The sequence below is a fragment of the Oncorhynchus gorbuscha genome, linkage group LG11, assembly GCF_021184085.1.
Source record: "Oncorhynchus gorbuscha isolate QuinsamMale2020 ecotype Even-year linkage group LG11, OgorEven_v1.0, whole genome shotgun sequence".
Taxonomy (NCBI): domain Eukaryota; kingdom Metazoa; phylum Chordata; class Actinopteri; order Salmoniformes; family Salmonidae; genus Oncorhynchus; species Oncorhynchus gorbuscha.
Window position 1 is genome coordinate 42,534,273 of NC_060183.1, and position 26,328 is coordinate 42,560,600.

At 45.4% G+C, this 26,328-nt stretch overlaps 1 protein-coding gene across 3 annotated transcripts in view; it reads right to left on the reverse strand.

Annotated features, from left to right (window-relative positions):
- LOC124048676 (neurogenic locus notch homolog protein 1-like) overlaps positions 1-26,328 on the reverse strand; it is a 64,329-nt gene that overhangs the window by 6,184 nt on the left and 31,817 nt on the right. For all 3 annotated transcript variants that reach the window (XM_046369691.1, XM_046369692.1, XM_046369693.1), the window contains 21 exons: positions 24,654-24,767; positions 24,077-24,310; positions 23,759-23,869; positions 22,629-22,821; positions 22,362-22,507; positions 19,923-20,036; positions 18,879-19,001; positions 18,615-18,767; positions 18,287-18,515; positions 17,371-17,572; positions 16,970-17,123; positions 14,933-15,117; positions 12,118-12,250; positions 11,488-11,745; positions 11,224-11,336; positions 10,226-10,797; positions 9,463-9,903; positions 9,077-9,222; positions 4,266-4,479; positions 4,090-4,180; positions 3,714-3,876 (listed from right to left, as the gene is read on the reverse strand). In XM_046369691.1, the coding sequence (XP_046225647.1) occupies positions 3,714-3,876; positions 4,090-4,180; positions 4,266-4,479; positions 9,077-9,222; positions 9,463-9,903; positions 10,226-10,797; positions 11,224-11,336; positions 11,488-11,745; positions 12,118-12,250; positions 14,933-15,117; positions 16,970-17,123; positions 17,371-17,572; positions 18,287-18,515; positions 18,615-18,767; positions 18,879-19,001; positions 19,923-20,036; positions 22,362-22,507; positions 22,629-22,821; positions 23,759-23,869; positions 24,077-24,310; positions 24,654-24,767 (4,089 nt within the window). The remainder of the gene's footprint in view (positions 1-3,713; positions 3,877-4,089; positions 4,181-4,265; positions 4,480-9,076; positions 9,223-9,462; positions 9,904-10,225; positions 10,798-11,223; positions 11,337-11,487; positions 11,746-12,117; positions 12,251-14,932; positions 15,118-16,969; positions 17,124-17,370; positions 17,573-18,286; positions 18,516-18,614; positions 18,768-18,878; positions 19,002-19,922; positions 20,037-22,361; positions 22,508-22,628; positions 22,822-23,758; positions 23,870-24,076; positions 24,311-24,653; positions 24,768-26,328) is intronic.

Here is a 26,328-nt window from a genome sequence, read left to right on the forward strand (position 1 = left end):
TATATAGCTCATCTCTTGGCAGTAGTACCGTAGACTACTTTATCACTGACCTCAACCCGGAGTCTCTCAGAGCGTTCAGTCAGTCCAGTGACACCTTTATCAGATCACAGCAAAATCACACTCCTTGAACAGAGCTTTGCCCAATCATGAGGCATCAAAGCCAAAGGAACTGAATAATATTAACGAATGCTATAGACGGAAGGAAAATAGTGTAGAAATCTACCAAAAAAACAATTAGGCAATAACAAATTCAATCCCTTCTAGACAACTTGGACAAAATGTTTTGCTGTAATAATGATGGTGAATACTTGGCAGTAGCAAACCTAAACAGTATATTTGACCTCTCAGCTTCCCTACCAAATCTAAAAATGTCAAGCAGACAACCTAAGAAAATGAACAGCAATGACAAATAGTTTGATGAAGAATACCTAAGAAAGAAATTGAGAAACCGGTCTAACCATAAACATAGAGACCCAGAAAACCTGAGCCTACGCCTTCAGTATGGTGAATTACTAAAACGATACGTCAGAAATCAGCTCAATGTAATTGAAGAATCCATAGAATCTAACCACTTCTGGGAAAATTGGAAAACTCCAAAACAAACAACAACATGAAGAGTTATCTATCCAAAACAGAGATGTATGGATAAACCACTTCTCCAATCTTTTTGGCTCAATAAAAAGGAACAAACAGCAAAAACATATACATTATCAAATAAAAATCTTAGAATCAACTATTAAAGACTACACTGGATTCTCCAATTACATTGAATGAACTACAGGACAAAAATATACAAACCCTCCAACCCCAAAAGGCCTGTGGGGTTGATTGTATCCTAAATGAAATGATAAAATATACAGACCATACAGACCACAAATTCCAATTGGCTATACTTAAATTCTTTAACATCATCCTCAGCTCTGGCATATTCCCCAATATTCGGAACCAGGACTGATCACCCCAATCCACAAAAGTGGAGACAAACTACCATGGGATATGCGTCAACAGCAACCTTGGGAAAATCCTCTGCATTATCATTAACAGCAGACTCGTACATTTCCTCAGCAAAAACTGTACTGAGCAAATGTCAAATGGGATTTTTACCAAATTACCGTACGACAGACCATGTGTTCACCCTGCACACCCTAATTGACAAACAAACCAAAATAAAGGCAAAGTTACACAGATGAGCAGGGACCCTGGGCATCTTCTTTTGGTGTTTTTCAGAGTCAGTGGAAAGGCCTCTTTAGTGTCCTAAGTTTTTGTCACGACTTCCGCCGAGGTTGGCTCTCCTGCCCGTTCGGGCTGTGCTCGGCGGTCGTCGTCACCGTCCTATTAGCCACTACCGATCCCTTTTCGGTTATCTGTTGGTTTTGTCTGATTGTTTTCACCTGTGTGTTAGTTAATTAGTATCTGTATAATATGTAGGTTGTCCCGCCCTTGTTTTGTGCGGGATTGTTTGTTTTTGTCATTTCGTTTCGGCTGTCGGTGTTTTTGTGTTTTATTTCTCCGGTTTGTCTGTTAATTCCTGTTTTGGATATTTTTCACCCTGTTTGTATTTTGGGTTGTCCGTGTTTATTGTTCTTCACCGGAGAATAAACCTCTATTCATTATTTGCTCTCTGCGCCTGATTCCACCCACCTTGACTAGTCGTGACAGTTTTCATAACATAATTGCCTACCGTCTGTAAGTTGTTAGTGTCTTAACGACTGTTCCACAGGTGCATGTTCATTAATTGTTTATGGTTCATTGAGCAAGCATGGAAAACAGTGTTTAAACCCTTTACAATGAAGATCTGTGAAGTTATTTGGATTTTTACTAATTATTTTTGAAAGACGGGGTCCTGAAAAAGGGGTGTTTCTTTTTTTGCTGAGTTAATTTCCCTCAGATTACACAGACACACAAAGAATAAAACTGGATAAACTCCCATATCTATTGGTTGAAATACCACAGTGTGCCATCACAGCAGCAAGATTTCTGACCTGTTGCCACAAGAAAAGGACAACCAGTGAAGAACAAACACCTTTGTAAATAAAACATATATTTATGTTTATTTATTTTCCCTATTGTACTTGAACTATTTGCATATCATTACAACACGGTATATATTCAGAATACGACATTTTAAATGTCTTTATTGTTTTGGAACTTTTGAAAGTGTAATGTTTACTGTTCATTTTTTATTTCACTTTTGTTAATGATCTATTTCACTTGCTTTGGCAATGTAAACATGTTTCCCATGCCAATAAATCCCATAAATTGAATTGAGAGACAGAGAGAAGAGAGAAAAGGGAGTGAATGTATACAGTACCATTCAAAAGTTGACACACCTACTAATTCAAGGGTTTTGAAAAAACACATGGAATCATGTAGTAACCAGAAAGTATTAAACAAATCAAAATATATTTTATATTTTGAGATTCTTCAAAAAAGTCACCCTTTGCCTTGATGACAGCTTTGCACATTCTTGGAATTTTCTCAACCAGCTTCACCTGGAATGCTTTTCCAAAAGTATTGAAGGAGTTCCCACATATGCTGAGCATGTGTTGGCTGCTCTTCCTTCACTCTGCGGTCCAACTCATCCCAAACTATCTCAATTGGGTTGAGGTCGGGTGATTGTGGAGGCCAGGTCATCTGATGAAGCACTCCATCACGGTCCTTGGTCAAATAGCCCTTACACAGGCTGGAGGTGTGTTGGGTCATTGTCCTGTTGAAAAACAAATGATGGGATGGCATATCGCTACAAAATGCTGTGGTAGCCATGTTGGTTAAGTGTGCCTTGAATTCTAAATAAATCACTGACAGTGTCACCAGCAAAGCATCCCCACACCATCACACCTCCTCCATGCTTCACGGTGGAACTACACATGTGGAGAGATCATCCATTCACCTACTCTGTGGCTCACAAAGACACAGCGGTTGGAACCAAATATCTCAAATTTGGACTCTAGACCAAAGGACAGATTTCCACAGGTCTAATGTCCATTGATCGTGTTCCTTGGCGCAAGCAAGTCTCTTGTTCTTATTGATGTCCTTTAGTAGTGTTTCTTTGCAGCAATTCAACCATGAAGGCCTGATTGACGCAGTCCCCTCTAAACAGTTGATGTTGAGATGTGTCTGTTACTTGAACTCTGTGAAGCATTTATTTGGGCTGCAATTTCTAAAGCTGGTCACTCTAGTGAACTTATTCTTTGCAGCAGAGGTAACCCTGGGTCTTTCTTTCCTATGGCGGTCCTCATGAGAGCCAGTTTTAATAGCGCTTGATGGATTTTGCAACTGAAATTGAAGAAACTTTAAAAGTTTAACCAAATAGAGTCTGCTGAATCTGCTGTATTCCACTCCTACCTTGTCACAACACTCAAACGCATTAAGGAAAGAATTTCCAAAAATATACTTTCAACAAGGCACACCTGTTAATTGAAATGCATTCCAAGTGATAACCCCATAAAACTGGTTGAGAGAATGCCAAGAGTGTGCAAAGCTGTCATCAAGGCAAAGGGTGGCAACTTTGAAGAATCTCAAATATATTTTGATTTGTTTAACACTTTTTTGGTTACTACATGATTCCATATGTGTTATTTCATAGTTTTGATGTTTTCACTATTATTATATAGTAAAAATAAAGAAAAACCCTGGAACGAGTAGATGTGTCCAAACTTTTGACTGGTACTGTATATAGAGATAAAAAAGAGCAGAGGGAGATCCTCACAAACCTGGGCCTCGGACATTGACGTCCATGCAGTCATTCTCGATCTCTCCCTGGGGAGGCGTGGGGGCGATGGAAGGGATCCGCAGGTCAGCCGCGTCCAGGTGTTGCTGGGTCCACTGTCTGTGGTCAGTGCGGTCATCTAGGTCCAACACGGCCTGCTCCTCAAACTAACACAGAGACAAACATGGTCCATCAACTATCGTACAAAATATATATTTTTTTAACGAATAGAGGACAACACAATCTCTGTGACCACACAATACACATTATGTAGGCAAAGGCAATTATGTGTTTATGTATTTAACATTTCCAGATGTGTACACAATTTTATACATTTAGTGGTTGTACATGGTCTGTGTAGGTTTCAGATGCTCTCTTACCCTAAAGCGTCTCGAGTCTGGCTCCTCCTCTCCCCACAATCCATTCTGGCTGTCGTCCATCAGAGAAATGTCCAAAATGTTCTTCAGTGGCCTGATGGACATAGAAAAGACAAGTTAGATAGCCACACATGAAAACACACACACACGCGCGCGCACACACGCAAACACACACATACTTGAGTCCCACAGAGTCCTCTCCTACGGGCTCTCTGCGTTTCTTCTTGCTGGGCTCGGAAACTTTGAAGCCCTCAGGGAACCAGAGCTGTCCGTGCTCCCGTCGGCGTTTACGTGACACCAGCACCCCCAGGCAGATGAAGCCCAGTACAGCCAGTCCCAGGAACACCACGTACATTGGATATAGCTCAGAGGATGCAGGGGTGGGCTGCACACCTGGGAGAGAGGGGCAGGGAGAGTACAGCATGTCAGAATGGGGACAACTGTTGTACTATGTATGTAATTCTTACAGTTGATGTCACTGTATCACAATTCCAGTGGGTCAGAAGTTTACATACACTAAGTTGACCGTGCCTTTAAACAGCTTGGAAAATTCCAGAAAATTATGTCATGGCTTCAGAAGCTTCTGATAGGCTAATTGACATCATTTGAGTCAATTGGAGGTGTACCTGTGGATGTATTTCAAAGCCTACCTTCAAACTCATGGCCTCTTTGCTTGACATCATGGGAAAATCAAAGAAAAATAGCCAAGTCCTCAGAATTTTTTGTTGTTGACCTCCACAAGTCTGGTTCACCCTTGGGAGAAATTTCCAAACGCCTGAAGGTACCATATTCATCTGTACAAACAATATTACGCAAGTATAAACACCATGGGAGCACGCAGCCATCATACCGCTCAGGATGGAGACGCGTTCTGTCTCCTAGAGATGAACGTACTGTGGTGGGAAAAGTGCAAATCAATCCCAGAACAACAGCAAAGGACCTTGTGAAGATCCTGGAGGAAACCGGTACAAAATAATCTATATTCACAGTAAAACGAGTCCTATATATTGACATAACCCGAAAGGCCGCTCAGCAACGAAGAAGCCACTGCTTCAAAACCGCCATTAAAAAAGACAAGACTACGGTTTGCAACTGCACATGGGGACAAAGATCGTACTTTTTGGAGAAATGTCCTCTGGTCTGATGAAACAAAAATAGAACTGTTTGGCCATAATGACCATCATTATGTTTGGAGGGGGAGGCTTGCAAGCCGAAGAACACCATCCCAACTGTGAAGCACGGTGGTGGTAGCATCATGTTGTGGGGGTGCTTTGCTGCAGGAGGGACTGGTGCACTTCACAAAATAGATGGCATCATGAGGAAGTAAAATGATGTGGATATATTGAAGCAACATCTCAAGACATCAGTCAAGACGTAAAAGCTTGGTCGCAAATGGGTCTTCCAAATGGACAATGACCCCAAGCATACTTCCAAAGTTGTGGCAAAATGGCTTAAGGACAACAAAGTAAAGGTATTGGAGTGGCCATCACAAAGCCCTGACCTCAATCCTATAGAAAATGTGTGGGCAGAACTGAAAAAGCGTGCAAGGAGGCCTACAAACCTGACTCAGTTACACCAGCTCTGTCAGGAGGAATGGGCCAAAATCCACCCAACTTATTGTGGGTAGCTTGCGGAAGGCTTCCCGAAACGTTTGACCCAAGTTAAACAATGTAAAGGCAATGCTACCAAATACTAATTGAGTGTACGTAAACTTCTGACCCACTGGGAATGTGATGAAAGAAATAAAAGCTCAAATAAATCACTTTCTCTACTATTATTCTGTCAATTCACATTCTTAAAATAAAGTGGTGATACTAACACTAAGACAGTGTCACGCCTTGGTCATTGTATCTTGTGTTTTTGTTACATGTTTGGGTAGGCCAGGGTGTGACATGGGTTTATATGTTGTATTTCGTATTAGGGTTTGTATTAATTGGGAGTGTGTATTATTAGGGGTGTGTCTAGTTAGGCTTGGCTGCCTGAGGCAATTCCTAATTGGAGTCAGCTGATTCTAGTTGTCTCGGATTGGGAACCGTATTTAGGTAGCCTGAGTGCGTGTTGTATTTCGTGGGTGATTGTACCTGTCTTTGTGTTAGTCACCAGATAGGCTGTAATTAGTTTCACTCGTTTGTTGTTTTGTATTCTCAGTTATTTCATGTACAGCATTTTCTTCATTATATGTCATGAGTAACCTACACGCTGCATTTCGGTCTGACTCTCTTCAAACAGCAGACGAAGTTCATTACAGAATCACCCACCACGATTCACAGACCGAGCAGCGTGTGAACTGGCAGGATCTGAAGGGGGACGATATGGATTATACTACGTGGGAAGAAATCGACAGGTGGGCGGCCGACCCAGTGCGAGTGCAGGAGCCCGCCTGGGATTCCCTACAGCAATGCGAAGAGGGCTATACACGGATGGAATCGAAAAGGAGAGCACGGCTATACAGAGCGAAAACCGTAGGTAACGGGGGAAAGCGCAGAGAGAGAGTGGCAGAGTCAGGAGTCAGACCTGAGCCTACTCTCCCTGTTAATTGTGAGGAGCAGCAATATGAGGACTTCTGGTCTTGGGAGATGATATTAGACGGAAAAGGACCCTGGGCGCAGCCGGGAGAATATCGCCGTCCCAAGGAGGAAATAGAAGTAGCTAAAGCGGAGAGGCGTGAGTATGAGGAGGCAGCACTGCGACGCGGTTGGAAACCGGAAAGTCACCCCAAAAAATTTGTTGGGGGGAGGCTAAAAGGGAGAATAGTTATGCCAGGTAGGAAACCTGTGCATACTCCCTGTGCTCACCGTTGGGCTAGAGAGACCGGGCAGGCACCGTGTTATGCTATGGAGCACACGGTGTTTCCAGTGCGGGTGCAGAGCCAGCTGCGACTCATACCAGCCCTTCCTATTGGCCGGGCTAGAGTGGGCATCGAGCCAGGTAAGCTTGGGCAGGCTCGGTGCTCAAGAGCTCCAGTGCGCCTGCACGGTCCGGTCTATCCAGAGCCACCTATACACACCAGTCCTCCGGTAGCAGCTCCCCGCACCAGGCTTCCTGTGCGTGTCCTCGCGCCAGTACCACCAGTTCCAGCACCACGCACCAGGCCTCCAGTGCGCCTCGCCTGTTCAGCGCAGCCAGTGCTTTTCTCCCCTCCTGCGCTGCCGGAGTCTCCCGCTTGTTTAGCGCAACCAGGGCTGTTCTCCTCTCCTGCGCTGCCGGAGTCTCCTGTCTGCCCAGCGCCACCAGTGCTCCCAGTCGGCCCAGCGCGTCCAGTGCGCCTCTCCTGTTCAGCGCAGCCAGTGCTTTTCTCCCCTCCTGCGCTGCCGGAGTCTCCCGCTTGTTTAGCGCAACCAGAGCCTTTCTCCTCTCCTGCACTGCCGGAGTCTCCTGTCTGTCCAGCGCCACCAGTGCTCCCAGTCGGCCCAGCGCGTCCAGTGCGCCTCTCCTGTTCAGCGCAGCCAGTGCTTTGCTCCCCTCCTGCGCTGCCGGAGTCTCCCGCTTGTTTAGCGCAACCAGAGCTGTTCTCTTCTCCTGCGCTATCGGAGTCTCCCGCTTGTTTAGCGCAACCAGAGCCTTTCTCCTCTCCTGCGCTGCCGGAGTCTCCTGTCTGCCCAGCGCCGCCAGTCGGCCCAGCGTCACCAGTCTGCCAGGATCCGCCAGAAGTGCCAGTCTGCCAGGATCCGCCAGAAGTGCCAGTCTACCAAGATCTTCTAGATCGGCCAGACAACCTTAATCATCCAGGTCCACCAGCCAGCCAGGATTTACCGGAGCCTACTACCTGCCTGAGCTTCCCCTCAGTACCGGGCTTCCCCTCAGTACCGGGCTGCCCCTCTGTCCCGGGCTGCCCCTCTGTCCCGGGCTGCCCCTCTGTCCCGGGCTGCCCCTCTGTCCCGGGCTGCCCCTCTGTCCCGGGCTGCCCCTCTGTCCCGGGCTGCCCCTCTGACCCGAGCTGCCCCTCTGACCCGAGCTGCCCCTCTGACCCGAGCTGCCCCTCGGTCCCGAGCTGCCCCTCGGTCCCGAGCTGCCCCGAGCTGCCCCTCGGTCCCGAGCTGCCCCTCGGTCCCGAGCTGCCCCTCAGTTATGTGGGGATCAGGGTGAGGACTATTAGGCCATGGTCGGCGGAGAAGGTGGATTATCCTAGGACACGTAGGGGAGGAACTAGAACATTTATGGAGTGGGGTCCACGTCCCGAGCCAGAACCGCCACCATGGACAGACGCCCACCCGGACCCTCCCTATGCTCTTGAGGTGCGTCCCGGAGTCCGCACCTTAGGGGGGGGGGGTTCTGTCACGCCTTGGTCATTGTATCTTGTGTTTTTGTTATATGTTTGGGTAGGCCAGGGTGTGACATGGGTTTATATGTTGTATTTTGTATTAGGGTTTGTATTAATTGGGAGTGTGTATTATTAGGGGTGTGTCTAGTTAGGCTTGGCTGCCTGAGGCGATTCCTAATTGGAGTCAGCTGATTCTAGTTGTCTCGGATTGGGAACCGTATTTAGGTAGCCTGAGTGCGCGTTGTATTTCGTGGGTGATTGTACCTGTCTTTGTGTTAGTCACCAGATAGGCTGTAATTAGTTTCACTCGTTTGTTGTTTTGTATTCTCAGTTATTTCATGTACAGCATTTTCTTCATTATATGTCATGAGTAACCTACACGCTGCATTTCGGTCTGACTCTCTTCAAACAGCAGACGAAGTTCATTACAGACAGGGAATTTTTACTATGATTAAATGTCAGGAATTGTGAAAAACTGTGTTTAAATGTATTTGGCTAAGGTGTATATAACCTTCCAACTTCAACTGTATGTGCTCTACGTCGGTCTGTGAATATCTGTATATTGGCTGTATGACACACATTTTCCTAATGGATACATATAGTCACCATCATCATCTAAATCACAAGCAGTTATTAGCCTATTTTCATAATTTCATAGTCATATTTTATGAAGGAGAGACATTTTTTAATGGAGAGTATTTCAACTTGAGAGACTATGTTGGTACTTACTGGTGACTGCCTCGATGTAAGGAACATTGAGGTTCCCGCTGGAGGCCAGCGCTCCCAGGAACGCGGCGACGTCAGTGGCGCTCTGGAAGCATTCCGTGGACTGCTGGTAGCACTGGCGGTTATCAATCTCCAGGTATACCACCGACCTATCAGAGAAGGGGAGTTAATTCAACCAATAATAGGGAAAGAAAGGATTCGCTTGACCAATCAGGTCAACTTCTGACTCCTCTCAAATATCTAATCTAAGGAAAATTCTTTGGAAAGACTCAACAAGTAATGTCTGGAGTGAGTGAGTGAGCGACTGTGGGTGCATTCGTGTGTGCATCATTGAATGCGTGTGACTGAGCAATCAATGTATAACAAAATGAACAAGTGTGTGTACCTACCCTTTGACCTGCATGAGGTCCAATTCTCGGCGCTGGCGGGGCAGGTTCACCATGGACCCCACGCTCTCCTTCACCTGGCCGAGCATGTTGGCTGGCACGACCGCCCAGTCAGGCCAGCTGTCGGTGGAACGCTTCACGTTGTGCTTGGCCAGCTCCTGCTCGCTGCCATAGTAGGGGAACACCATGGGCTCTCCGTTTGCGTCGCGCCGGAACACCACGTTGGTGTGCAAAACGCTGCTGAGCTCACGGAGGAACGTGGACAAACCATTTTTTAGCTGCTCGGGGGGGATGTGGACCACAAGGACCAGGTGGCCGTCAGCTAGCTTCTCGGGCATGTTGTTGGCGCAGTCCAGGCCGTCCCACTCGCACTCTGCGTTGTTACAGCCCTGGTCGCAGTGGCCGTCCGCGTAGTGGTCCTTACAGTATTGGTCATACAGCGGGCTGGGGAGATTAACATGGTCAATATTAGGATTAGCACTTAAGTTAACTAAAGACAGAGGACTTGGATGAGGTCGCCATGGAGATCGAAAACTAGGTAGGTTAGAAAGGATTACTTGCATAGGTAGACTTGTAAGGAGTTGGAAGGTTGGAAGTAGACAATGTTCATTATTCTTACAAACACAACATATCATCCTTCTTACATGGTTTAATGTGTTTTAATAATCATCTGAGAGTGAAACAGGTTTGAGACTGGGCATAGTGAGATAGTGAGAGTTTGAGATGGAACACAGGAAATAGGAATTCGAGCCGGACTGAGACTCACTTGCACTGTCCCTCCTGTCCCTGGCAGTCGAAGCCGTCGTAGAGACACCCAGGGCTTTTGCACTGCTCGTCGCACTTCCCGTCATTGAAGTACCGCCAGCACTGCAGAGCTGCCGAGCAGTTCTGCCATGGGTCATCGAAGTTGAGCGAGCAGTCGCCACCGTCCCAGCCGCAGGCGTGGTTGTTGCACAGCGAGTCACAGATGTGGTTGCCCGCCCACTCGTCGCACTGCGGGATCTCGCAGCTCACCTCTACCTCGGGTGGTGGTGTGATGTCCCGGCCGAACCCACCGGGAAAGGAGTAATCAAGGATGTGGCAGAGCAGGCCATTGAAATTGTTCGGGCAGCTGCAGTGGAAGAAGGGTGCATCGGAGGTTCTCTGGCAAGTGCCCCCGTTGTAGCAGTGGTTGACGTTGCAGGGGCTGTTCGTGGGAGTCTGGCACTCGGGGCCGGTAAAAGCCGTGGGGCACAAGCAACGAGGGCTCAGGTGGCCAGAGACACAGGTGCCACCATTTCTGCAGTTGAGGCTACCACAGAAGCGTGAGTCGTATTCGCAGGAGGAGCCTGTGTAACCCTGGATAGGCAGAGATCGGTGAGATGAGGTTGTACCTTAAAACAGTCTGTTGGTACACACATTTACTTTGCATTGCCAAACCGCTCCCTTTCCACAAAGATATACAAAAAAGAGACAAAGTGAATCAAACACATAAATAATGATGCTTAATGAGATTGTGGCTATAAATACATAGGGAACTAGGGGCTGTCCAAATGTCACCCTATTCCCTTTTCTCTATATGGGGAACATGTTGCCATTATGGCCAGGGTGAGGTCCACAGTTTGTTGTCTGGTCAGTGGAGTGTGGCTCAGTTGGTAGAGTAAGGCGCTTGCAATGCCAGGGTTGTAGGTTTGATTTCCACGGGGAGCAGTACAAAAATGTAAGCACTCACTACTGCTCTGGATGAGATTGTCTGTTAAATGACTAAAATGTAAATGTGCTCACCGGTGGGCATTTGCAGATGAATCCGTCAGGGTTGTTACTGGCCACTGCACACATTCCTCCGTTCCTACATGGTCTCACCTTACAGCCATCAAACACCTTGTCACAGCGCTGGCCTGGAGTTGAGAAGAGAGAGAGAGAACGATGTGTGTTATTTATGTACATTACAAATGTGTGGACAATGTGTTTTTTTTGCATTGTTGTGTCAATCGGTCATAAACACAGAATAATCCAATTTATTTGAGGTGCGTAGGGTATGGTCAGTACCTGTGTATCCAGTACGACACTCGCAGCGGTAGCTGTTGCGGAGCTGGACACAGTTGTAGGAGCCTCGCAGGTCGCAGGGGTCCGACAGGCACTCGTTGACGTCACCCTCGCAGCGCTCCCCTACGTAGCCAGCAGGGCACATGCAGTGGTAGCCCCCCACTCTGTCCACACACTGACCCTTGTTGAAACACTTGGGCTCATTGGTCAGAGGGTCTGTAGAGGGGTTGCAGTCATCCAGGTTGATCTCACAGTGAATGCCTGGGGAAAGGGTGGGTTGAGGATTAGCATTCAGGATTAGACCCATCATTTGTATAATATCAAGTGTATGGACCGGGTTTTCCTTGAGTAGGGTTGCACAATTCTGGAAACTTTCAAGACATTTCCAGATTATCTTGAAATCCAGGTTGGAGGACTCCCGGAATCAGGAGGGAATAAGCAGTAAATACGGAAGAACATGATTACATCTAATTATATGTAATTTAGCATAGAACTCCACTACTACTGCATGGTTCTACATGACTAATATGCTGCTACTAACTGTTCTGTGCTTGTTTTTCAGTGGTAGACGGATGAGAGCTTCATAGAGATTTTTATAAGATGGCTGGTGTGTGTGTGTGTGCTAATGTGTACCTTGTGTTCCTCTGGGACAGGAGCATTTGTAGGTGTTTATGAGGTCGATGCAGGTGCCCCCGTGCTGACAGGGCTGAGACAGACATTCGTTGATCTCCTTGGAGCAGTTCACCCCGTGGTACCCAGGAAGACACTGACAGAGACAAACCGGACCAAAACCATTCAAATACCAGAGAAATTAAGTACTATCTTAAACACGATTCAAGATACCCAGCACCGCTCTACTTTCACACTGTTCTAATATCAATTGTATGGACCAGGTCTCCCTTGAGTAGGGTTGCAAAATTCTGGAAACTTTCAATAAATTCCCAGATTTTCCCAAAATCGTGGTTGGAGGATTCCTGGTCCATACACTTGATATAATCAACAGGTGGTTCTAATCCTGAATGCTGATTGATTAAAACCCCATTTCAGCCGGTGTCTGTTCCACAAATTACCACTTGCTAAATCTATGATGTTAAAATGCTTGTCTCATCAACCCAGCCAGGCAATTTATAAACTTGATCTCCACTATAAAAAGCATCTAGACATTATCACACATTTCTTTTAAACCAACATCTTCAAAATTTGCAACACTGTTTCAATATTGAAATTCAATCTCAGGAAGACAGGAAGACAGCGTTTCTCAGCCAGTCAAAATCTGGAATCAGCTGGCATCATTTTTATGGATATATACAAAAAAATCTATATTGAAAAAAGTAATTTGCAGTCTTTCCAGCTTCAGTTTGAAGTGATTGTATTACTGTAGCTTTGTTGTTGGCTAGCTCCTCTGAACAATAGTGTCCTGACAAATGATCACATTTTCTATGTCAGGCGAAATCATTCCTCATTAGCCGTAGTTGGCTAGCTAGCAAATAAGGGATAAGAACGCTGCCAGCCAGTATGGCAATGGAACATTTAGAACGAACGACTGGGCCACGTCCAAAGATACAGAACAAAAAGATTGAACGACTGGGTCACGTCTCTAGCAACCCTTGATTTGTGTTGGGACAACAGTTGAAGTCGGAAGTTTACATACACCTTAACAAAATACATTTAAACTCCGTTTTTTGTAATGATTTTTTTTACAATTCCTGACATTTAATCCGAGTAAAAAGTCCCTGTTTTAGGTCAGTTCGGATCACCACTTTATTTTAAGAATGTCAAATGTCAGAATAATACTACAGAGAATGATTTATTTCAGTTTTGATTTATTTCATCACATTCCCAGTGGGTCAGAAGTTTACAAACACTCAATAAGTATTTGGTAGCATTGCCTTTAAATTGTTTAACTTGGGTCAAACGTTTTGGGTAGCCTTCCACAATAAGTTGGGTGAATTTTGGCCCATTCCTCCTGACAGAGCTGGTGTAACTGAGTCAGGTTTGTAGGCCTCCTTGTTAGCACAATATTTTTCATTTCTGCCCACACTATTTCTATAGGATTGAGGTCAGGGCTTCGTGATGGCCATTCCAATACCTTGACTTTGTTGTCCTTAAACCATTTTGCCACAATTTTGGAAGTATGCTTAGGGGTCATTGTCCATTTGGAAGACACATTTGCAACCAAGCATTAACTTCCTGACTGATGTCTTGAGATGTTGCTTCAATATATCCACATTATGTTCCTCCCTCATGATGCATTCTATTTTGTGAAGTGCACCAGTCCCTCCTGCAGCAAAGCACCCCCACAACATGATGTTGCCACCCCCGTGCTTCACGGTTGGGATGGTGTTCTTCAGCTTGCAAGCCTCCCCCTTTTTCCTCCAAACATAACGATGGCCAAACAGTTGTTACTATTTTTGTTTCATCAGACCAGAGGACATTTCTCCAAAAAGAACGATCTTTGTCCCCATGTGCAGTTGCAAACCGTAGTCTGGCTTTTTTAATGGTGGTTTTGGAGCAGTTGCTTCTTCTTTGCCGAGGGGCCTTTCAGGTTACGTCGATATAGGACTCGTTTTACTGTGGATATATATACTTTTGTACCAGTTTCCTCACAATGTCCTTTGCTGTTGTTCAGGGATTGATTTGCACTTTTTGCACCAAAGTACATTCATCTCAAGGAGACAGAACGCGTCTCCTGCCTGAACGGTATGACAGCTGTGTGGTCCCATGGTGTTTATACTTGCGTGCTATTGTTTGTACAGATGAACGTGGTGCCTTCAGGCGTTTGGAAATTGCCCTCAAGAATGAACCAGACTTGTGGAGGTCCACAAGTCTTTTTCTGAGGTCTTGGCTGATTTATTTAGATTTTCCCATGATGTCAAGCAAAGAAGCACTGAGTTTGAAGGTAGGCCTTGAAATACATCCACAGGTCCACCTCCAATTAACTCAAATAATGTCAATTAGCCAGAAGCTTGTAAAGCCATGACATAATTTTCTAGAATTTTCCAAGCGGTTTAAAGGCATGGTCAACTAAACTTCTGACCCACTGGAATTGTGATACAGTGAATTCTGTAAACAATTGTTGGAAAAATGACTTGTATCATGCAGAAAGTAGATGTCCTAACCGACTTGCCAAACTATAGTTTGTTAACAAGACATTTGTGGAGTGGTTGAAAAACACGTTTTAATGACTCCAATCTAAGTATGTAAACTTCCGACTTCAACTGTATATCTTGTGGAAGGATGAAATAATAACGGGCTTATCTTGAATTTTGACACCCTACCACCCTTGATAGAAAGAGAGATTATACTGTAGCACACCAAGTGGCGGAGCTGTCGTTTTTGTTGTGCATGGAATTACAGAGTGGGCATTTAACTGTATAAATGAATGATAACAAATGAATAATAATTGATGTTTGTGTTGATTCAGATTTGCTAGCTAGAGCATATATACCTCACAACTGTACCCTCCCAGGTAGTCTGTGCAGGTGGCACCGTTCTGGCAAGGGTTGGGGGAGCACTCGTCCACTTGTTCCTGGCAGTAGCTGCCCATGTAGCCCGCCTGGCAGCGGCAGTAGTGGGTGTTGCCAGCATCCAGACACTGGCCTGAGTTACGACATAGGTGAGCCACCTCCACACCTTCAGACAAGAGGGGGTTGGGGGGGTATTAGCTATACAGTAACATATATACACTCACACAGCATACAAAAACACACACACAAACATGCTCTTACCATCCCCTAACCATCCTGTATTGGTCAATTTTACATGCAAAATTGGATCTTTGTCTGCTTGGCCTAGAGATGGTCATACAGTGTGTGCTCAGAACAATTTGTGCTCTGTCTCGCCTAAATTAACGGTCTAATAGTTACAAATGTCTTCAGAAAGTATTCGTACTCCTTGACTTATTCCACATTTTGTTGTATAAAGAAAGTACACACACACACACGCACACGCACACGCACACTCACACGCACACTCACACGCACACTCACACGCACACTCACACGCACACTCACACGCACACTCACACTCACACGCACACTCACACGCACACGGCAGGTTAGCCTAGTGGTTAGAGCGTTGGATTAGTAACCGGAAGGTTGCAAGTTCAAACCCCCAAGCTGACAAGGTACAAATCTGTCGTTCTGCCCCTGAACAGGCAGTTAACCCACTGTTCCTAGGCTGTCATTGAAAATAAGAATTTGTTCTTAACTGACTTGCCTAGTTAAATAAAGGAAAAAAAATCTACACACAATACATCTAAAAATGTTATGGATTGTTTTGAAAATGAAATACAGAAATATTTCATTTACATAAGTATTCACACCCGAGTCAATATACGTTAGAATTATTTTTGGAAGTAATTACTGCTGTGAGGCTTTCTGGACAAGTCTATAAGAGCTTTGCACACCTGGATTGTACAATATTTGACCATTATTCTTTTCAAAATGCTTCAAGCTCTGTCAAGTTGATCATTTCTAGACAACCATTTTCAAGTCTTGCCATAGATTTTCAAGCAGATTTAAGTATAAACTAACTCTGACACTCAGAAACATTCACTGTCTTCTTGGTAAGCAACTCCAGTATAGATTTGGCCTTGTGTTTAGGTTATTGTCTTGCTGAAAGGTGAATTAATTTCCCAGTGGCTGGTGGCAAGGAGACTGAACCAGGTTTTCCTCTAGGATTTTGTCTGTGATTAGCTCCATTCCATTTATCTTTTGTATCCTGAAAAACTCAGTCTTTAACAGTTACATGCATACCCATAACATTATGCAGCCACCACTATGTTTGAAAATATGGAGAGTGGTACTCCGTAATGTGTTGTATTGGATTTGCCCCAAGCATAAAACGTTATATTCAGCACAAAAAGTTAATTGCTTTGCACATTTTTTTGTTGCAGTATTACCTTAGTGCCTTGTTGCAAAAACAGGATGCATGTTTTGGAATATTTATATTCTATACAGGCTTCCTTCTGTTCACTCTGTCAATTGGGTTAGCATTGTGGAGCAACTACAATGTTGTTGATCCATCCTCAGTTTTCTCCTATCGCAGCAATTAAACTCTGTTTTAAAGTCACCATTGGTCTCAAGTTAAAATGCCTGAGCAGTTTTCTTCCACTCTGGCAACTGAGTTAGGAATGACGCCTATATATTTGTCGTGACTGGGTGTAATTGATACACCATCCAAAGTGTAATTCATATCTTCACCATGCTCAAAGGGATATTTAGTGTCTGCTTTAGTTTTTCATTTTTTTAACCCATCTACCAATAGGTACTGTTTCTTGCGAGGCATTGGAAAACCTTCCTGCTCTTTGTGGTTGAATCTGAGGGACCTTACAGATTTGTGAGTATTGTGTCTAGGCCAGTGACCAACCATCTTAATTTAATCCATTTAGAATTCTGTCTAACACAACAACAACAAAAAAGTCTGGGGAAGTGAATACTTTCTATAATTTTAATTGTTTTTACTCTGTGTGCTTTATGTTCACCTTGCTGTTTGGCAGCCACCTCGCAGGAGACACTGGGGACGTCACAGTAGAGGCCGGTCCATCCCGTCTGACACTGACAGGTGTACGAGGAGCCCTGCTGCCAACATGAGCCTCCATTCTTACAGGGAGATGAGTCACACCACCGCACCAGGTTCTGCAAGCAGAGCAGGAACACATTAACACACAAATAAACCCATGCGTAACACACACACACACACTCGCTGTTGAGTGAACTACCACTATCACGTCTCAGTTGTTTCAAAGATGTTTTTATTTTTTTATTATATCAATAGAAATAGAGGGAAAATAATTATATACAAACACACACATAGAATTCCATGAAGCTCTGAAAATCAAATGCACTCAGGAGATAGTCGAGATGGCTGCCGCTCTGCCCATACCTGGCAGTTGACTCCAGTGTAGCCATGAGAGCAGGTACACTTGTAGGTGCCGTAGCTGTCCAGACAGGTGCCACCATTGAGGCAGGGCTTGGAGTCACACTCATTGATGTCGTGCTGGCAGTAGCTACCTGTGAAGCCTGGCAGACACAGGCAGGTGAAGGTATTGATGCCATCCACGCAGGTGCCACCGTTGAAGCAAGAGCTAGAGAAAAAACACCACAACGGAAGAGTTGAGACGTATAGCAACCAGAAGTATAGTAACCAAATGATAAGAATAGTAACCAAATGAGTTAAAGGGATGTTAAAAGGATAGTTCACTTTTTTTATTTTAATTTGATTTACTTTAGCTTATTTTAAATGTCTGTTGTTTCTTCCAATCCGTTTTTATTAGCTGGTTATTTAGCAACGTCAGCGTTTTACTAATACACTTTTTTATTTAACCGTTATTTAAATAGGCAAGTCAGTAAAGAACAAATTATTATTTACAATGATGGCCTAGGAACAGTGGAACTCCCACGTTCAGGGGCAGATGACATGTTACTTGCCCAACGCTCTAACCACTAGGCTACCTGCCGCCCTGAGCTTGAATCAAGCAATGTGGAAAGGGATTGTTTCTCTTAGGATGTATTCAAAAGCATTTTACGCTTACATTTGAGTAATTTAGTAGATATTATTATTCAGAGACACTTAACAATTAGTGCATTCATCTAAAGATAGCTGGGCGAGACAACCACATCAGTCATAGAAATTAGGTTTTCCCTCAAAGTAGTTCAGCAAACTCAGCACTAGTAGGAAAAGACATGGGATGTAATTTAAGATACTCTGAAGAGGTATGGTTTCTTGCAAAAAGGGTATTTTTCTCCGTCCTTTTGAATTGCCACTAACGAAAACACAGTATGTGAACTGCTCTCTGTACCTCTCTGTGCAGTCGGGGGTGTTATTCTCGCAGTTGATGCCACTGAAACCGGGTGGACAGGTGCAGGTGTAGGAGTTGACACAGTCGGTGCAGTTGGCCCCATTCTTACACGGGTTGCTCTCGCACTCATTAATGTCATGCTCACACCTGCCACCACGGAACCCTGGCAGACAAGTGCACACAAAGCTGTCCACTCCATCTCTGCACAGACCTCCATTACTGCAGGGGTCTAGAAAGAGAAAGCGAGAGAGATATGTATCAGGTAAGTGATAGTTGGGCCAAGTTCACTTTACAAGACAGAGCGAAGAGTTGATGTTTAGTTCCTTACTGGGCTTGCAGTCGTCGATGTCCGTCTCACACTTCTGGCCGGTGTAGCCCGGACGGCAGCTGCATCGGTAGCTGCCCACCATGTTGTGGCATGTGGCGCCGCTGCGGCAAGGACTTTTCACACATTCGTTGATATCTATCTCGCATGTTTGACCTGAGAGAAGAGGGGGGCAGTCAGTCTCTCAAAGAACACCCTCTATTGGATGGGTGGACAGATGGAGGAATAAACAGAACAGATGGATGGAGGAAGATATGAGTAGTTTACCTTGCCATCCCTCTGGACAGAGGCAGGAGAAGCTCTGGTAGTCCTCTGACTCATGACACACTCCACCGTTCTTACAGGGCTGCATGGGGCTGCATGGGGCCAGCAGTGTCTCACACATCTCACCTGGTAGGGATAGGAACACAACACACACCTCAAACAAATGCCCTCAAGTGCTACAGGGAACCCATCACAGATCATTAATCGGTCTGTACGCTTTTTGAGTAAGAGCTGTTTGAACAAACAAAATGTTTGTTCCGTTCATGTTACATTTTTATTTCACTCTCCACTTCCCTTTTGTAGTTGGACAACTTTGGAGAAGTACTACATCACAATTCAATGCTTTTAAACTCTTTGACTTCTTCAAAGTTGTCTTACAGCGAAATGGAAATGGCTGCATTGTATGATATTTCCCTTTTCTAGTCACATGTGGAGGACTCTTTCCCCCCCCCCCCCCCCGAAGAGTTGCATCAGTTTTTAAAGCCCACTTTTCCGTCCACCTCCCTATCCATCTCCACAGTAACCAGAGGCCAGGCAGGAAGCTGCTTCCTGTTTCCTGCTATTGTTTAGCCCAGAGACAGGAAGAGGAAGTGGCCACAGGCTCCAGTTCCTTGTCCTCACACACACACACACACACACACACACACACACACACACACACACACACACACACACACACACACACACACACACACACACACACACACACACACACACACACACACACACACACACACACACACACACACATCACACACACATCACAACATGGTAGACAGGGTGGATTTTTCCACAAACGATAGAGAGGAACAAATCATAAGGCCTGTTTCCACACAGTTAGTGGTCATTAGTCAACCTATTTTTTTCTGAAATAACACTAAAAGTCTGCTAGAAATGTCTTTTTATACCATTGTTCAAGAAGTCTTCTATTCTGGAGCCCTACAGGGCTTTCTGAGTAGAGGGCCAAACCAAAACCAGAGCCATAAGTCTACTGTACACATCTCTTTAGGCCTATATGGCTCCGGGAAAATCAATACGTTCTCATACCGGTATAGGGCAGTAAGCAGTTGCACTTGTAGCCGGCCACATCGTCAATGCAGGTGCCCTGGTTCAGGCAGGGGTTGGAGGCACACTCGTTGATGTTAGTTTGGCAGTTAGGTCCTAAGGCATGGCCGGGGATTAGAGAACACACATGGGTTAGAGTCGCAGATTTACTCGGGATGATATCCACCACACACAAACTCAGAGTTGCGCCATTGAGAGGGTTTTTATTTATTTATATTCGACTAGGCATGTCAGTTTAGAACAAATTCCTATTTACAATGACGGCCTACCAAAAAGCCGCCTGCGGGGACGGGGGCAGGAATATAAAAAATAAATAAAAATATAGAACAAAACACACATCACGACAAGAGAGACACTACATAAAGTGACACCTAAGACAACAACATAGCATGGTAGCAACACATGACAACACAGTATGGCAGCAGCACAAAACATGATACAAACATTATTGGGCACAAACAACAGCACAAAGGGCAAGAAGGTAGAGACAACAATACATCACGCGAAGCAGCCACAACTGTCAGTAACCATGATTGAGTCTTTGAATGAAGAGATTGAGAAAACTGTCCAGTTTAAGTGCTTTTGCAGCTCGTTCCAGTCGCTAGCTACAGCAAACTGAAAAGAGGAGCGACCCGGGGATGTGTGTGCTTTGGGGACCTTTAACCGAATGTGACTGGCAGAACGGGTGTTGTATGTGGAGGATGAGGGCTGCAGTAGATATCTCAGATAAGGGGGAGAGTGAGGCCTTTTATAAATAAGCATCAACCAGTGGGTCTTGCGACAAGTATAGAGAGATAGTTTACAGAAGAGTATAGAGTGCAGTCATGTGATGTGTCCTATAAGGAGCATTGGTGGCAAATCTGATGGCCGAATGGTAAAGACCATCGAGAGCCTCGAGAGCACCCTTCCCTGCCGATCTATAAATTACTGATCATTGACAATTGTTCCCAACACTTTTGATAAACAGGGCAAAAGAGAAATTGGCCTATAATAATAATAATAATAAATGCCATTTAGCAGACGCTTTTATCCAAAGCGACTTACAGTCATGTGTGCATACATTCTACGTATGGGTGGTCCCGGGGATCGAACCCACTACCCTGGCGTTACAAGCGCCATGCTCTACCAACTGAGCTACAGAAGGACCACTATAATAGTTAGGATCAGCTTGATCTCCCCCTTAAAATAAAGGACGCACCCTGGCTGCCTTCCAAGCAATGGGAACCTCCCCAGAGAGGAGAGACGTGTTAAAAAGGTTGGAGATAGGCTTGGCGATGATAGGGGCAGCAACATTAAAGAAGAAAGGGTCTAAACCATCTGACACAGATGTTTTTTTTGAGGACAAGTTTAAGGAGCTCCTTCAGCACCTCGGACTCAGTGACCGCCTGCAGGGAGCAACTTTGTAGACGGGCATGGGAAAAAGAGTTAAGAGCTTCGGGGATAGTCGCATTAGAAGGGGTGGGAGATTAGGAAATGTTGGACGGGCAAGGAGGCATGGCTGAGTCAAATAGGAATCCTGACTTAATGAAGTGGTGATTAAAAATCTCAGCCATGTGCTCCTTGTAAGTAATAACCACATCATCAACATTAAGCGACATGGGGAGCTGTGAGGAGGGTTCATTCTCCAGGTCTTTAACCGTTTTCCAGAACTTCTTGGGGTTAGACCCACAGAGAGAGAACTGCTCCTTGAAGTAACTAACTTTGCCCTTCCAGATGGCCTGAGTGCACTTATTTCTCATTTACCTGAAAGAGAGCCAGTCAGCCTGAGTATGCATGTGCCAAGCATTTTGCCAAATCCAATTATTGTAGAGTAACTCTGCAAGATCACAGTCAAACCAGGGGCTGAACCTGTTTTTAATTCTCATTTTCTTTATGGGGGTGTGTTTGTTAACAATACCACTGAAAATAAAATAAAAAGAAGATCCAAGTGTCTTCGACAGAGGGGGGATCAAGCTGAATCTATACCAATATACAGAGGCCAGTTCATGAAGGAAGGCTTGCTCATTAAAGTTTTTAGCAAGCGTCTATGACAAATCAGGACAGGTTGTTTCACGAAGGACAGACTTGGGGACAGACTTGGTGGAGACGACCGAGCACTAAAGGTGATCCTTGGTAAAGATTGCCACTCTACCACCTTTGGAAGATCTGTCTTGCCGAAAAAGGTTATAACCAGAAAGGTTAACATCAGTATTCAAAACACCCTTCCTTAAGCACGTCTTAGTAATGACCAACACATCTGGATTGGAGCTGTGAACCCACACTTTCAATTGATCCATTTTAGGTAATAAGCTTCTAGTGTTAACTTGCAAGGTGTAAAAAGGTAGAGTAGAGGGAGAGAGGGAGGGAGGGGGAAAGGGAGAGAGAATGAGGTGATAGGGAGAGTGAGAAACAGTACGGGACGACACGTCGAATTGAACTGACCACTGAAGCCGGCTCGGCAGCTACAAACATATCCACTGGTCATATCCTTGCAGGTGCCACCGTTCATACACGGGTTGGACTCACACTCGTTGTTGTTGATGTCACAGTTAGGCCCACCCCAGCCAGAGTCACAGAAACACCTGTAGCTGGAATACAGATAGAGAAAGGTAAGCGCACGTGTGTGTGTGTGTGTGTGTGTGTGTGTGTGTGTGTGTGTGTGTGTGTGTGTGTGTGTGTGTGTGTGTGTGTGTGTGTGTGTGTGCTCACCCATTGAGCAGATCCTGGCAGCGACCATGGATGCAGGGGTTGCTGCCACACTCGTCCACCTGCAACAGACAGGTGGTGTCACTGTAGCCCTCTGGGCACAGGCATGTGAAGCTGTTGATGCCATCGATGCAGGTGCCACCATTGTGACAGGGGTTGATGGCACACTCATCGGTATTGATGTTGCACATGGCGCCTGAAAATCCAACACAGCAAGGGGTGAGTTTTGATTGATATATGGCCATTGTTTAAAGAAACCACAGCTGGACATACTGTTTTATTCTCCCTCTCTCTATTCCTTTGTTAGTTGCTGAGGTGATGGGGGAGTCTGCACAACACACAGGGCCACATTACTAAAGGGTATATAGAGGCAGGGTGAGGCTGCCTGGCTAGCCACTGGAGATTAGCAGTGAGGCCTTTCCCTCTCCCTACCCATTGAATAATAAGATGTGCTCTGGTAAGGAGGGAGAAGGAATGTTTCAGCTGGATCTGAGGGGGTGTAAGCTCAGATACTTTATACCAGTGACAATGGGACACACACAGCCTCTCGCCACCCCCTCCTCCCCGCCTCATAGGGGGAACTGTGGAGGAGGGAGGGCCACCTTAACCCAGGGCTGGTAAGAAGAAACAGAAGGGCCAGGCCCCATTTCACACCCCGGTGAGCAACAATTACACTCCCCCCCCCCCCCTATCAATCAGAAAGGGGAGGGCCCAACTGCCTGCTCTACAACTACAATGGCCCTCTGTCTGTGAGCCCTGCCCCTCAATACTCACACAACAGAGGAAAAAGGACAAAAAGATAGAGGAGCAAGGGGGCAGCAGCAGCTTGCCTGCAAACCCTAAGAGTTTATTAAATATTCACAGACACACACACACAAATGTGACACGTACGTGCACACACACACACACACACACACACGCGCACACACGCACACACGCACACACTGTGTGTGAGAGAGAAGTTGCATATGTGTGTGTATCAGGTTTGGGGCTGCCTCTCTGTTCTCCCGCCTTGTCCCACACAGCGAATGTGACACCACTCTTCTTTTTCAGTCAGCTCACTGGCCACCTGTCCCTCTCCCTTCCACCTTTCTTCCACCTGCCCCAGATTCTCCCGTCGACCCAGTGCTCACCTGCGTAACCTGGCTCACATGCACACTCATAGCTGTTGATCTTGTCAATGCACCTCCCGTAGTCACAGGGCTTGCTCTTACAGTCATCCAGATTCACCTCACAGTTAAAGCCTGTCAAACAACCAAAGTAGGGGGTACAATGTTACTAACACGGGCAGAGCTTCACACATATGCCAGGATGTGGCTGCCTGTGTTGGAAAATATGTCGGATTGTAGTATGGTGTGTGCATGCGTATGTCTGTATATGTGTGTATGTGCGTGTCTGTCTTCCTGTGTGGATGCGTATCTCTGTGTATGTGTGTGTGTGAGTTCTTTTACCTGCAGTGCCCTTGGGGCAGGTGCAGATGTAAGTGTTCTCCCTGTCCTGACAGGTGCCTCCGTTCTGACATGGCTGGCTCAGACACTCATTGATGTTGGTCTCACACAGGCGGCCCGTGTAACCAGGGTGACAGTAGCAGGTGAAGGTGGCCAGGCCGTCCTTACACGTGCCATAGTGACAGGGGTCCGAGTAACACTCGTTGATGTCAGTCTCACAGTGCTGTCCAGAGTAACCTGGAAAGGAGGAGCAGGTAGAGAGTTCGAAACCTTTCTCCAGAAGTGTGCCCTCGTTCACTCCCCCTCGTGCATTTCAAAAGCATTGGATTGGTGCAAGCATAGCTGGAAGGAGTTTCCACCATATTCCTCAAACCAATCCATGTATTTTAAATCCATGAAAGGGAGTGTATGAGAGCACATTTCAGAATAAGGGTAGAGAATCAGAACATAGCTTATGTTCTAGGATGATGAGGTCTTATACAGGGGGAAATTCCGCCGAACCAAAGGAAGCCTATAAAGTGTATTAATTTAAACACAAAAATTGAGCCTCAAACCGTTCTGACCATGTGCAAGCCTGTACCTTCAGTGCATTCACATGAGTATTTGTTAGGGCCGTCGGTACACTTGGCTCCGTTCATGCAGGGCGTGCTGGCACACTCATCGGTGTCAACCTGACATAGACCACCAGAGAAGCCTGGACAGGGAAGAATATATACATGTATCAGCCATATACCTTTTTGTTGTTGTTTTCTGTACTGTTTTGCTATTCTTACAGTTTTGTTATTTGTCTCGTGTCGAATCCAAGTTTATGTACGTACATCTAACATGATTTGTGGGCTACACATCTGGGGTCAGTTTTATTTATTTATTTTTGTACTACTTTTACCCCCTTTTCTCCCCAATTTCATGATATCCAATTGGTAGTTACAGTCTTGTCCCATTTCTGCAACTCCCCTACGGACTCGAGAGAGGCGAAGGTTCGAGAGCCATGCCTCCTCCGAAACACAACCCTGCCAAGCCGCACTGCTTCTTGACACACTGCTCGCTTAACCCGGAAGCCAGCCGCACCAATGTGTCGGAGGAAACACCATCCAGCTGGCGACCGAAGTCAGCTTGCAGTTGCCCGGCCTGCCACAGGTGTCACTAGTGCACGATGGTACAAGGACATCCTGGCCGGCTAAACCCTCGCAAATTGTGCGGCCGTCTTATGGGTCTCCCGGTCATGGCCGGCGGTGACACAGCCTGTGATCGAACCTGGGTCTGTCGTGATGCCTCAAGCACTGTGATGCAGTGCCTTAGACCGCTGTGGCACTCTGGAGGCCCGGGACATTTTTTTTAGATTCAAATCCTGTGTTGTCTTGGAAAGCCTTTACACTATGATATATTAAAGAGTTATCAAAATAATACCAACGTATAAACATATTACTGTCATGTGAAGATGCACATTTCTTACGTCTCGTACGCGACCACTAGATTTTCACCCCTGCAAGCAGTACAATCTAAACAGAATTGTCTCTTCAAGCCAAATGCTCATACAGTAGTTTTTTTCCATAGCAGAACAATTTGTAAGTCGCTCTGGATAAGAGCGTCTGCTAAATGACTTAAATGTAAATGTAAACGTAACAATGTTTAGAAACAGCACAAATGTAGACATTTTCCTTTTAGTTGAGTATGTTTTATTGGGTTTTTCTCTGAAAGTGCACTAATAGCCTGTTACATTCTGAAATTGACGCCGTAGCATGAAAAAAAATTAAGAAAGGAATCTCAGAACAATGCACTGGCAAGCTGGATCAACTCCCCAGTGAATTAACAGTTTTCATTCGGAATTTGTTCTACCTCATGTAATGATTTCCATATTGATAGCCTGGTTTGTCCTAAGGTATTGATGCCTGGTTTGTCCTAAGGTAACTTAAATATGCTAAAGTTATAATGTACGCCTAAAAGATATCTAACGTTATCTGAATGTAATTGCGCTCTTAATTATTTTACCACATCTTTCAAACATAATCCAGCCTTTATTGTGGCTCTAAAGTGTATGAGTTAGAGGAGGGAAAAATGGAAAAAGGATAAACTAATTTGGATCTAAAGTAGGTCTGGAGGACCCTGAACTTTATAACGACACCCTCCTCAACACACACACACAACCCATATAGCAGGAGCTCCAAATACACACTTGCACACCCCACCACCCCTTATACCCCCCTCTTTGGGCGCTAAGGTCTTATGCAAACTGTTTTGCCTGCTAATTACGCTGA